Source organism: Anolis sagrei, chromosome 6 (assembly GCF_037176765.1).
Source record: "Anolis sagrei isolate rAnoSag1 chromosome 6, rAnoSag1.mat, whole genome shotgun sequence".
In the NCBI taxonomy this organism is placed as follows: domain Eukaryota; kingdom Metazoa; phylum Chordata; class Lepidosauria; order Squamata; family Dactyloidae; genus Anolis; species Anolis sagrei.
The window spans coordinates 8,597,619-8,611,217 of NC_090026.1; the positions used below are offsets into that span (position 1 = coordinate 8,597,619).

Sequence of the window (13,599 nt, forward strand, 5' to 3'; positions counted from 1 at the left end):
TTTCTCAAGCTGGGGGTTGTGACCCCTGGGGAGAGGTCGCGAGGGGCTTTCAGGGGGGTCTCCAAAGAGCACCAGAAAACATATATCTGATGTATTGTCGAAGGCTTTCATGGCCGGAATCACTGGGTTGTTGTAGGTTTTCCGGGCTATATGGTCATGTTGTAGAGGCATTTTCTCCTGATGTTTCGCCTGCATCTATGGCTAGCATCCTCAGAAGTAGTGAGACCTCACTACCTCTGAGGATGCTTGCCATAGATGCAGGCGAAACGTCAGGAGAAAATGCCTCTACAACATGACCATATAGCCCGGAAAACCTACAACAACCCATATATCTGATGATTTTGGGAACCTACTGGCTGTTAAGAATTGTGAAAGTTGAAGTCCAAAACACCCAGAGGGCCCAAGTTTGCCCATGCCTTCTATGAATTTATTTTCTCCTCCCATCCTAGGGTGCATCTACTACACTGTAGAATGAATGCAGTTTGAAACCAGCCTAGGAGCTGTAGTTTTACAAGCTCTTTAGCTTTCTCTGCTCAAGATGGCTAGGTTCCATACCAAACTACAGCTCCCAGGATTCCGTAGCATTGAGCTGTGTCTGTTAAAGTGGTGCCAAATTACATTACTTCTATAGCAGTGTTTCTCAACCTAGAGTAGGGACCCCTGGAGGGGTCACCAGGGGGCATCAGAAGGGTCGCCAAAGACCAGCATAGAACATATATCTCTGATGGTCTTAGTAACCCCTTTGGCAGAGAAGGCTGAAGATCTCTCCACCTGTCATTCTCTTTCTTTTTGGAAATAGATGGCGAATCCTCCCACCAAAAGCCCTCCTCTGCTGTGATTGGCCAGCCTCTCAACCAAGGGGGGGGGGGGTCTGTTTCTGAGACTCCAAGTGGGGAGGGGAGAGCCGGTGTGCATGTGCGGGCAAGGGAAGAGCATGCGAGACTGGAGGGAAGCTCACACCAGTGAGTTCCTTCAAGACATGGGGGTTCTGTGTGGGAATTTTGACCCAATTCCAATCATTGGTGGGGTTCGGAATACTCTTTGGTTTTAGGCGAACTATAAATCCCAGCAACTACAACTCCCAATTATCCCCAAACTCCACCAGTGTTCACATTTGGTCATATTGAGTATTCGTGCCATGTTTGGTCCAGATCTATCATTGTTTGAGTCCACATTGTTCTCTGGACATAGGTGAACTACAACTTCGAAATTCAATGCCAATGTCCACCAGACCCTTCCAGTATTTTCTGTTGGTCATGGGAATTCTGTGCGCCAAGTTTGGATAAATTCCATTGTTGCTGGAGCTCAAAATGCTCTTTGATTGTAGGTTAACTATACATCCCAGCAACTACAACTCCCAAATGACAAAATGAATCCCCCCAACCCCACTGGTATTCAAATTTTGGTGTATTGGATATTTGTGCCAATTTTGGTCCAGTGAATGAACATACATCCTGCACATCACATTACAATTCATAATAGTAGCAAAATTACAATTATGAAGTTGCAATGAAAATAATGTTATGGTTGGGGGTCACCACTACATGAAGTATTGCAGCATTAGGAAGGTTGAGAAACACTACTCTAGGTGGTGCACCTGTTTGGAATGAGGATGATCTAAAATGGGGTGGGCACTGCATAGGATCCAGTTTTCTACTCAAGAGCCATATGGACAGCCGATAGTGCTGAAAAAATATCAAAAATAGATACTTTTATAATTTCTTGATTTTAAAAAAAATCAAATATTTTTCACAAACAGTGCAGATAATAAGCAATTGTTGTAAGGGGTCAGATGCTGTGTGCCCTCTATTCTCCTTTGGTTAGACCACACCTGGAATATTGTGTCCAATTCTGGGCACTACAAGTCAAGAGAGATATTGACAAGCTGGAATGTGTCCAGAGGAGGGCAACTAAAATGATCAAGGGTCTGGAGAACAAGCCCTATGAGGAGCGGCTTAAGGAGCTGGGCATGTTTAGCCTGAAGAAGAGAAGGCTGAGAGGAGATATGATAGCCATGTATAAATATGTGAGAGGAAGCCACAGGGAGGAGGGAGCAAGGTTGTTTTCTGCTTCCCTGGAGACTAGGACGCAATGGAACAATGGCTTCAAACTACAAGAAAGGAGATTCCATCTGAACATTTGGAAGAACTTCCTGACTGTGAGAGCCGTTCAGCAGTGGAACTCTCTGCCCCGGAGTGTGGTGGAGGCTCCGTCTTTGGAAGCTTTTAAACAGGGGCTGGATGGCCATCTGTCAGGGGTGATTTGAATGCAATATTCCTGCTTCTTGGCAGAATGGGGTTGGACTGGATGGCCCATGAGGTCTCTTCCAACTCTTTGATTCTATGATTCTATGATTGATTCTATGAAGGGCTGTAACAAGAGCCTTGGAGTCACATAGAGGCCCCTTAGTTCTTCCCTTACCCACCTAGAGCATTCAGAAGTTTATTGGTGCCATTAAGGGCTAATTGGAAAGGAAAAGAATAGGAGTTGGATAGAGAAGACAGGAATTGGGGAGGGTATGTATGAGATCACAAAAGTGTTGGGGTTCTGAAGGCTTTGGGGGAGTATGGATGCTCTGCGATACTCAATGAGTAGGAAAAAATTCTGTATCATTTCTCTGTGCCTTTCACTTCTTTTCGCCTAGACCAAATAAGGCTGTCTCTTGAATGAATCTTACGTGTCTCTCTCTTTCTTTGGGGGTCTGGGAAGGAGGAAAGGAAACCCCACTTTCATGATCAATGGGTTCAGGAGCAGTGCCTGACCGGAGAGCACAATTTCTTCTTTCCTAGGCTGCCTTTGCTCACGTCCATCCCTATTGGGGTGAGAGGGGGGGGGACCCCTTTTGAATGCAGGGACTCCTCCTTTAATAACATGATAAACCCCTCTCTAGCCCGCCCACAGTATATCCCCCCTTCCAATTCTCCATCCCTTCAAGGGACCTTCGGGGGCTTCCTCTGCACACGTTTGCTCGCAAGGCTGCCTCCATCTAGATCTTTTCTCTCCCTTCGCCGCTTTCCCCACCACCACCCCATTGCCTTCTTGCTTTCCACTTGAGCGTGGTTGATTTTTTTCCATTCTTCCCATCTGACAATTTATCTTCCCCCAGGGAAATGGGGGGGAACATAATCATCTCTTTTTCAGCCTGGCATTGCTCCTTCCCATCCTTTTTCCAATAAAGGCCTATTATTTATTTATATCCATATTGCAATATTTAATTATTCCTCCATTTTGCGGGAAGTAGGGAGGGGATGTCCAGAGCCTTCCTCCGTTTTTTCGGCGAGGGTTTTCCCCCACCCACCCACGCAGACCTCTCTCGCCTTGGATCTGCGCCTTCTGTGATATTTTTCCTGCTGATCCATGCTCAATTGAATCGCCACCTGAGGTCTCCCATCTTCTACCATTCCCATTCTTTTTCTGGTTTCTTTCCCCCTTCTTCTTCTTCTTTTTCTCCTTCTTGTTTTGCATTTCATTTTCCAGCTGACATTGTTCAGTCTCTTGGCTCCTGGGTTGCCACTTGATTTTGCATCCTTCCTCCATCCCAACACATATGCATCTAGGTTTCATCCTATTCCCACCTGATTTCTGCATCTGAAATCTACCTCTGTTCATTTGCCTTTGGCTAGGCATCCCTCACCCCACCCCATCCCTTACACTGACACATTTCAGCCTTTCCTCTCCATCCTCCCTCTCTCATGTTTTCGGCAGCTATTTCTTTTTTTCTACCAAAACCCATCGCAAGCCTCCTGCCCTGGGTTGTGTATTTCCTTCCCAGCACGACCAGTGGGATTCCCAGCTGAGATTTCTCCCCGCTGATGCGCTCGCTGGAGGCTTGGGTGTGTCTGTTATCTTACCCTGCTTTTCTAGAAGCGTGTGCCTCATCTTATTTTTCCTCTGCTGGCTCAAGAACAGAACACATGGTAAGTGGGGGAAATTGTTCTCGGGTGTGCTATGTACTGTCTCTGCATATCTACGGTAGATTGCTTTCCATGTCAGCAGGCAGCTGTCATGCAATACATTGAGACCCATCCTTTGCTTTCCACATCATGTTCAGAGTGCCGTGTTTATCCTCCAAACCCTCTCAAGATGTTATTTTCTATCTTCCTTTTATGTATGTGTTTGTATTTGCTTAGCATTTTATAGCCGTGGATCGATTGTCATGCATTTTTCAAAAGGAGGGTCTGTTTGTCTGTTTGTCTTAGCCTTTTTTGTAGACCTCTGTTCTGTGGATGGTATGTGTTTGTGTTTGTATCTGCAGGTTACTAAACGAGTCCATGCAAAAGTGGTTGGCTAATAAGGAGTGCAGAGGTGCGTGTGGCACACCGTTCCCATTTGTGTGTGTGCGCGCACGTTTGCATTGCTGACTTAGCATGCCTTATTGCTTCCTTCTACGTCTTGCATTATGGATTTAGACGCCCCACTTTTTGACCCCTTTCAAGCACGGTTTGAGCACCTGTGTGTCCATTCTCTCTCTCTCTCTGTGTGTGTACATGCATCTATTTCTGTGTTGTGTTTTTTCTACAATGATGCCATTCTCCTGCTGGGGATGGTTTTGTGCAGCCTAGGAAGAGCTTTCTGAACCTTGTTTACAAAATGTTCATATAGTGTAAATGACTGATCGTGTGTGTGTGTGTCCATCCACGGTGTATGCCTGCATTTACTTGCATGTCTCTGCGAGAGGAGCCATTTGTAAGTAGCTGGCCTTTTCTGTTTTGGGTTTCAATACCAAGCCCTCAGCAAAATTATTATATATCAATGCCTGCATTCAGAAGGAAATCTTCTTAAGGTTGTCTGTCTCGTTGTCTCTCTTTCTTAAAAGTTCGGTTGTGGTCTCCTAATCCATGTGTCTCTTGGTGCAGGTTGTCTCCTTCTCCTTTGTACCATGAGGTCTTCTTCAGCAGCCCTGTTGCCTCTCCTCCATCCTTTGAAGGAGCTGCCCAGTTTTTGTGAAAACCCAGCTATCCTCTGAACTGTCCCTGCTCCTGTTGAGCCCATGTGGGCATCAACAGGGGGAAGACCAGAGGCCAGAAGGTTGACTGTTATTATTGATACCTGAAGCCGGACCAATTCAGACCCTCCATTCACTTGTGGCCTGAGCCCCACCAAGTCCAGCTGGAAAAGCCAAGCGGAGGACCCTTTGGACGGCAACCAACCAACGACAACATCACTGCCCCTTCCTGAATTGCTGCAACACCGCTGCCTATGACTGCCCAGGCTGATTTGTGTACATAAAACGCCAAGGAGTTGCCCTCGGACCAGTCTGCAATTCAAGACCACCATATGCCTGTAAACCGGAGGCCGCTGGGCCTTCCTGTGCCCATAACCACGAGGAGTCGTTTACGGCCCTCCTTCTTCTAACCAGCGACATCAGCTGAGGAACGCTGTCTGGGACTCCAAAAGCAGCCGACCAAATGCTTACCTCTAGGAACGCTGTACTCTGATCACAAGGGACCTCTAGGAACGCTAGAATGTTTGGTGCTGGCTGGGGAAATCCAAGCTTTCTTCTTGGTTTGGAGCCCTCCAAAGACTGCTGCCAAAGAACAACCTGAAATGCCGTTAGCTTCACCACACACCTGTACAGTCAAAGGAAGTTGAGGCCTTTCTGGATAACCTAGAGCCAGCTAGCTCCCAGGGGACTGCGAGTTACCAGATCGAGAGAGCTAAGCTGGTCCTCACAGACTTGCAATTTCTGGGCACACCTATGACTGGAGATCTCTTGGAGTGTCAGTATTATGCAAGTAGCCAGAAAACCCCAGCAATTATATTCTGAATTGTTCTTGTGGGCAGGCTCCTCAAGGCTGGTGCTTTCCTGCAATTACCCTAACACAAGCAATCAGTCACAGATAATCAGAGGTGTCCATTGACTTTCAAAATCTGTAGTGAGCAATGTAAATGTCGGTATAGCTCTATTGCATATCCATAGACACCAGGTGTTGGGCCTGCCCAGTGTCTTTCCTTCAGTTTTGGCGAACAGAGACGCTTGGTATAGCTGGACTGTTTCTTTGCAGGTCCTCGCATGCAGTAACCAAAAAATTCCCAGTCTTGGTCAAGCTATAGCTATAGTCTTAGTACTTTGGGTGGAGGCCTCAAGCTCAAGGAAAGAGGCAAGTTGCCAGATGTCTGACTCTGAGGAAGGGGGCTGAAATTTGCTCATTTGGGGGGCAGCGCCATGTAGAGGCGCCCCGCATTGGGGGAACGGAGATGCATGCCGGGACTTGTGGGTAACTGTCACCCGACTGGCCGGGGAGCAAACGTTTCATGAATGTCCAACGGAGGCAGGTTCGAGTTTGACGATGGCGGCTGCTATGTGGGTGACTGGGAGGAGGGCCGGGCACATGGCTACGGCGTCTGCACCGGCCCCGGAGCCCAGGGGGAGTACAGCGGGCGATGGAGTCGGGGCTTTGAGTCCCTGGGCGTCTACACCTGGCCCAGCGGGAACACCTACCAAGGCCACTGGAGTCAAGGCAAGCGCAGTGGACTGGGCGTGGAGCGCAAGAGCAAGTGGAGCTACAAGGGGGAGTGGAGCCACGGGCTGAAGGGGCGCTCGGGGATCTGGGAGAGCCATTCTGGAGTCATCTATGAAGGCATGTGGCGTGAAGGACTACAGGATGGATACGGCATGGAGACTTATGCAGATGGAGGTGAGTAGACCAGACATGAAGGGACATCACTAATCTTGCCATTTGGCACTTTTCTTATTCCCAGGTGTTCCGATAAGTCCTGTTTTCCACCTCCATCCAACTGGTTAAGCAACACATCTTTCAGTTTCTCAGTACAGTATGTTGCTTGCATGGCTCATTGTCTGTTTCTCAACATTCCCATGTATCTTCACCACCTTTCCACCCATCTGTATGTCTTCCATGTGTCCATTCAGTGTTGAGAAATGTTAATTCTCAACCTTCAGTGTTGAGAAACGGTAACTCTCAACCTTCTGTGACTTTTGTTCTCAGAAGTCATAACCAACATGGCCAACAGTCAACAATTCTGGGAATGATAGTCACAAACATCTAGAGGACTAAAGTTTGAGAATGAATGGCAAAGTAAATATTGGGCTGGGCTTTATCTAGGCTAGAAGTCTCCAGAGTGCAACATCCAGAAGCCCTCGCCAATGGTAATGTTGGTTTGGGAAAATGTAATCCAACAAAATCTGGAAGGCCACACTTTTCCATCCATGAACTTAAGATGTGTATGTTGAAATGCCTGGTAGGTTTTGAACGTCTTACTTATTTTTTCTCAGGAAAACTTATAGTTTTAACTGAGAATTAAATAAGCTAACTCCTTAAGCTCCTTAGATTTCTAAGGAGCATTCCGTTGAAAGCGTTCAGTTGAAAACAAATTCCGTTTATCTACCCAGTTTTGTCTGATCAGCTCTTTCTAGTTTTCTCCAACAATGGCACTGTCTTCCTTCTTTTAATGGTGGGTCCCATTTTGGGAGAAAGGTGGGCGAAAATATGAAAATTTAAATAACCTAAAGTGTGGGTTCTACATGAAGCTCTATTTGTGCATTGTTGTGCCGAATCTGTGACTCCCTTTTAATGCACCTAAAACAGGTGGGGAAAGTTCAGGCTGCGTGCACCCCAACTCCATTTTGTGACCTTTTAAACAGTTCCTGAAAGCTTCTCCTCAATTTACATTTTGTTTCCAGGCTGATTTAGGGGCAGGTATTTGCTTTCCGATTCAAATACAAGCATGCTGCTGGTCCTACCCCTTCTTAAGACCTTTCTTCAACCAAAATTCAATCCCAAAGGAAGTTCGGTGTTCAGAAGCTCTTTGTCCCTGAAAGGCGTGAAACACCATTTTTGGGGACTTACTATCTGTCTTTTTTTTTTTTTTTTTTTGGTCACCCTTCTTTTGGTTAAGGTCCACTTTTCTCCTATATCTACCCCCATTTCTCTTGGTTAACTGCTGCTGTTTGCTTCTCTGCTTTGCAGGTACCTACCAGGGCCAGTGGCAGTCCGGTAAGCGGCACGGGTATGGAGTCCGCCAAAGTGTCCCTTACCGGCAAGCTGCCCTGGTCCGCTCCCCACGCCGGACCTCTCTGGAATCGCTGCCCAGTGAGATTGACCCCAATGCTCCTTCTTTGCCCCTTCCTCCTCCCCCAATGGCCCCGCCACCACTCCCTGGGGACAGCCCGGCCTCTGGATCTAGGGGTGGCTTTGTTTTGGCCTTCCCGGGTGACCCAGACTTCCCCAAGGGTGCCAAGAAGAAAGCGGGGGGCTTCTTCCGGCGATCCTTGCTCCTGAGTGGGCTACGGGTCCGGAGGGCTGAATCGAAGGCCTCTTTGGGCAGCAAGCGGGGGTCCCTCAAGAGTGAGGCAGGGGTCAGCTCGGCCGGGAGCGAAGCCACGACACTCAGCTATGCCGAGACAGAGCCTCCTGAGTTGCCTTCAACGCTAACCATCGAAGGGTCATCCACTGAGGTCTATGCCGGAGAGTGGAGAGCTGACCGCCGCAGCGGCTATGGGGTGAGCCGCCGTTCCAATGGCCTGAGATACGAGGGCGAGTGGCTGGGCAATCGGCGGCACGGCTACGGACGGACCACCTACCCCGATGGCACCAAGGAAGAGGGGAAGTACAAGCTTAACCGGTTGGTGAGCGGGAAGGTGAAGAACTTGATCCCACTTCGCCGGAGCAAGGTCAAGGAGAAAGTGGACCGGGCCGTGGAAGTGGCCAGGAGAGCAGTCAGCATGGCGCGGCAGAAGCAGGAGCTGGCCATTACCAGGTGAGCAACGTGGGGCATTGGCAGGACAGGGCAAACATTGCTAGGGATATACAGTGGACTCTCAGTTAACTGGCACTCATGAGAATTGGTAGATGCCGGGTAGTTATTAAAAATGAATTCTATACTCCATACCAGGCCTGGGCAAACTTTGGTCCTCCAGGTGTTTGGGACTCCAACTCCCACAATTCCTAACTGCATTAATTAAAACTGCATTGATTCTACAGTGCAGATGCACCCAAGATAGGAAGTGAAATCCTTTGGAACAGGTTTGGGCAAACTTGGACTCTCCAGGTGTTTTGGACTTCAACTCCCACAATTCCTAACAGCCAATAGGCTGTTAGGAATTGTGGGAGTTGGAGTACAAAACACCTAGAGGGCCCAATTTTTCCCAGGCCTGCTCCATACTATACCATACCACAAACTCTGTATTGATCTGATATTAATATTGACAATCAGGAATTAAAAGCAAATAAATGCAAATAACTTAACATAACATGCTTTTATATTTTTCCTGTATTATATAAAAAGCTTTTTTTAAAGTTAAAGTATTACTCTATTATTATTATTATTATTTTCCGGTTGCTTGCATTCCAATTAACTGAGAATCTATTGCAGAGGTGTCACACTTGTGACCCTCCAGATGTTTGGGCCTCCAGCTCCTAGAAACCCCAGCCAGCTTATCCAGTGGCCAGGAATTCTGGGAACTGAAGTCCAAAACACTTGCAGGACCACAGATTTGATGCCACTAGTTTATTGTATATGTATAAAGGGATTATTTGCATAGTTTTGCAGGAAGTGGAACAGGGGGTTGGGATATGGAAATTACCAAGACACAATCACCCCAGGAAAATTATTCCTGGGTCTAGTTTGCTGTGAGTTTTCTGGGCTGTATGACCATTTTCCAGAAGTATTCTTTCCTGACATTTCGCCCACATCTGTGGCATCCTCAGAGGTTGTGAGGTCTGTTGGAAACTAGGCAAGTGGAATTTATCTATCTGTGGAATGTTCAGGTTGGGAGAAGGAACTCTTGTCTGTTTGAGGCAAGTGCAAATGTTGCAATTGGCCAGCTTGATTAGCATTGAATGGTCTTGCAGCTTCAAAGTCTAGCTGCTTCCTGCCTGGGGGAATCCTTTGTTGGATGTGGGCAAAACGCCAGGAATGCTCCTAGAACATGGCCATACAGCCCGGAAAACTCACAGCAACCCAGTGATTCCAGCCATGAAAGCCTTCGACAACACATTACTGGGTCTCTGTCACAATCCGGTTACAAAACTCTAAATAAATGCTTAATAAATAACGAATGCTTCCAAGTATTGCAAATCTTTAGAAAATATACGCAATGATAGTGTAGTACATGCTATGCTAGGCATATACGAAATCCATCACTATAGTGCAGGCAGGAGCAAACTTTGGTCCTCTAGGTGTTTTGGATTTCAACCCCCGCAATTCCTAACAGATGGGTAGGCTGTTAGGAATTGTGGGAGTTGAAGTCCAATACACCTGGAGGGCCGAACTTTGCCCATGCCTGCTATAATGGCTCGAAAAAGCGATAGGAGGTTATTAGAGCACATTAATATATGCAAAAGGATGACAACGTTACTATATATCTACACCAGGCATGGGCAAACTTTGGTCATCCCTCCAAGTGTTTTGGACTTCAACTCCCACAATTCCTGGAATTGTGGGAATTGAAATCTAAAACACCTGGAGGGGGCAAGTTTGCCCATACGTGCTATAATGGCTCAAAAAAGAGATGAGAGCACATTAGAGCACATTAATATATGCAAAAACATGAAAATATTACTATATATCTATTCCAGGCATGGGCAAACTGGCCATCCCTCCAAGTGTTTTGGACTTCAACTCCCACAATTCCTGGAATTGTGGGAATTGAAGTCCAAAACACCTGGAGGGCCCAAGTTTCCCCATGCCTGATATAATGGCTCAAAAAAGAGATGAGAGCACATTAGAGCACATTAATATATGCAAGAGCATGAAAACGTTACTATGTTTGTGGCCTAGTGTTGATACTCAATTTAAGGCTGAAAAACAGGTGCATTTGTATACTGAGAAATAGAAGAAGGTTGTTTAGGACCATGCTTGTACATATATCAAATAACAACCACTCTCTTGGAGTTCAGCTTGTGATAGTGTTTCAGGATCAGGGTGCTTTGGATGTGGGAAGTGATGCCAATGAATTTGAAGGTGGCAATGGTTTGGTCAATGATACTGATGCAGAGAAGGACCAGGAGACACCTATGCAAAGTGTAGTTTCCCGTGAGAATGTCTATGAAGGGTGTGGGGATGATGGTTTACTCCCTGAATTGCTACCAGAGAATTCCCAGGATTTGGGGCTTGAAAACAACTGGGCACCTGGCCAAGTTGCAAAACTTAATGAGCAAATAGATAGGAGGCAGGAGATTAGTCAAAACAGGCAGACTGAACAGTGGCTTCGGTGGTCTGCCAGGATCCAACAGATAAAGATAAGGGAATCTCAATTAAAGCAAAACCAATTTCTGAGTGCTTAGAATAGTTTAACGAGGGGATAAAGGTTCCAAGTGTGGGAAATATAGTCAGATGAAGCATCGTTTGGAAGCAAGTGTAGTTCTCGTCCTTGTTCATGGAACTCTTGCTTGGAAGATTCTTGTCTAAGTATTGCTTGTTTCATGGTTTGGATTCTTGGATTGTATGAATGCATACTCATGCCTTGGATTAACGTTTTCTGGTTTTCTGAATTATATTAGAGAAATGTGGACTTTGTTTTTATGGTCTTTGCTGAACTTTACCCTGGACTATTTTTGCTCCTGCTTACCTTCTTACCTAATTGGACTTACCTATTTCTTTTAAGTGCTTTTTACTTGCTGCTTTTTAATTCTCTTCATTAAAAGGATTATTTTCCAATCAACGGTGTAGTGTTTACAGTCAGAGGGCTTTTCCTGTCCTGGAGTGCAACACACTCTTTGTGTGTGTTTGAAGTAGGCTTGCTATAAATTGTATAGGATTTGAGGTTAATATTAGACCAGACTAATATTAGACTAGAGAAGACAATTATGCTGGGGAAAGTGGAAGGTAAAAGGAAGAGGGGTCGACCAAGGGCAAGATGGATGGATGGCATCCTTGAAGTGACTGGACTGACCTTGAAGGAGCTGGGGGTGGTGACGGCCGACAGGGAGCTCTGGCGTGGGCTGGTCCATGAGGTCACAAAGAGTCGGAGACGACTGAACGAATGAACAACAACAACATTAGACTAGACTAATTTCTAGACTAATTTCATGGCCTTGTGTTCAACAAGAACGAGGCCTAGATGCTGCCACATTTGTGTTGGAGTTCAGCCTATGTTTGTGTTTCAGGATCAAGGTGCTTCTGATGTGGGGAATGATGTCACTGAGGGTCAAGATGGAGATGGTTTGGTCAATGATCTTAATGCAGAGAATGACATAGAGACACCAGTTCAAAGTGTAGTTTCCCATGAGCTTGTTCCTACAGGGTATAGGGATGATAGTTTACTCCCTGACCCAGAGAGTTCCCAAGATTTGGGGTTTGAAAACAACTTGACACCTGGAGAAAATAATGAGCAGATAGATAATAAGCACATAGATAGACGTCTGCAATTTAATCAAAACAGACAGCTCAGCCAAGGCCTTCGCTGTTCTACTAGGCTTCGAGAGATAAGGACGAGAGGCAGTCAAGGAAAACAAAACCAGTTTCTGGGTGTTGGCATATAAAGTTCTCACCAGGGAAAAAATAGTCAGACGAAGCATCATTTCAGAATCCTGCTAAGTCTTAGTTCTTGTTCTATGGAAGATTCATGTTAAGGATTTCTTGTTCATTGTTTGACTCTTTGTCTCTTGGGATTATATACGCATGCTGTGGATTAATGTTTCCTGGTTCTTTGAATTTTATTACAAAAATCTGAACTTTGCTCTTGAACTTTGCTGAACCCTGCCTTGGAATACTTTGTTCCTGCTTATCTTCCTACCTTATTGGACTTATCTATTTTCTTAAAGCATATTTTACCTTGCTGTTTTTACTTATCTGTATAAATAAAAATGTAATGTTCATTTGTGATATTCACAGAACTCAAAAACCACTGGGGGAATTGACACCAAATTTGGACATGCACCTAACAACCCAATGTATGTCCTTCACTCAAAAAAATTGATATCGTCATTTGGGAGTTGTAGTTGCTGGGATTTATAGTTCACCTACAATCAAAGAGCATTCTGAACCCCACCAACGATGGAATTAAACCAAACTTGGCACACAGTTCTCCCATGACCAACAGAAAATCCTGAAAGGGTTTGGTGGGCAGTGTTCTTTGGTTTTGGAATTGTAGTTCACCTACATCCAGAGATCACTGTGGACTCAAATAATGATGGCTCTGGACCAAATTCTACACGAATAGTCAATATGCCCAAATGTGAACACTGGAGTTTGGGGAAAATATAATCTTGACATTTGGGAGTTGTAGTTGCTGGGATTTATTGTTCACCTACAATCAAAGATGAACTCCATCAATGATGGAATTGAATCAAACACGGGACACAGAATTCCCATGACCAACATCTTTATTAATGACTTAGATGAAGGGTTAGAAGGCAGGATCATCAAGTTTGCAGACGACACCAAATTGGGAGGGATAGCCAATACTCCAGAGGACAGGAGCAGGATTCAAAACGATCTTGACAGATTACAGAGATGGGCCAAAACTAACAAAATGAAGTTCAACAGTGACAAATGCAAGATACTCCACTTTGGCAGAAAAAATGAAATGCAAAGATACAGAATGGGGGACGCATGGCTCGAGAGCAGTACATGTGAAAAAGATCTTGGAGTCCTCATGGACAACAAGTTAAACATGTGCCAACAATGTGATGTAGT

General features: G+C 45.7%; 1 protein-coding gene across 6 annotated transcripts in view; it reads left to right on the plus strand.

Moving 5' to 3' along the window:
• The first annotated feature begins 2,862 nt into the window (after positions 1-2,862).
• JPH4 (junctophilin 4) overlaps positions 2,863-13,599 on the plus strand; it is a 47,925-nt gene continuing 37,188 nt past the window's right edge. For 2 of the 6 annotated variants that reach the window (XR_010910117.1, XM_060780002.2), the window contains exons 1-3: positions 2,863-3,917; positions 4,857-6,638; positions 7,929-8,718. Coding sequence is in view for 5 of the 6 variants with exons in the window: in XM_060780002.2 (XP_060635985.2) it covers positions 6,260-6,638; positions 7,929-8,718 (1,169 nt within the window). In the remaining variant the exon portion in view is untranslated. Of the gene's footprint in view, positions 3,918-3,941; positions 3,973-4,229; positions 4,306-4,383; positions 4,453-4,642; positions 4,687-4,856; positions 6,639-7,928; positions 8,719-13,599 lie in introns of those variants that run through there. The other 4 variants (XM_060780005.2, XM_060780004.2, XM_067469743.1 and 1 more) reach the window with 4 other exon arrangements.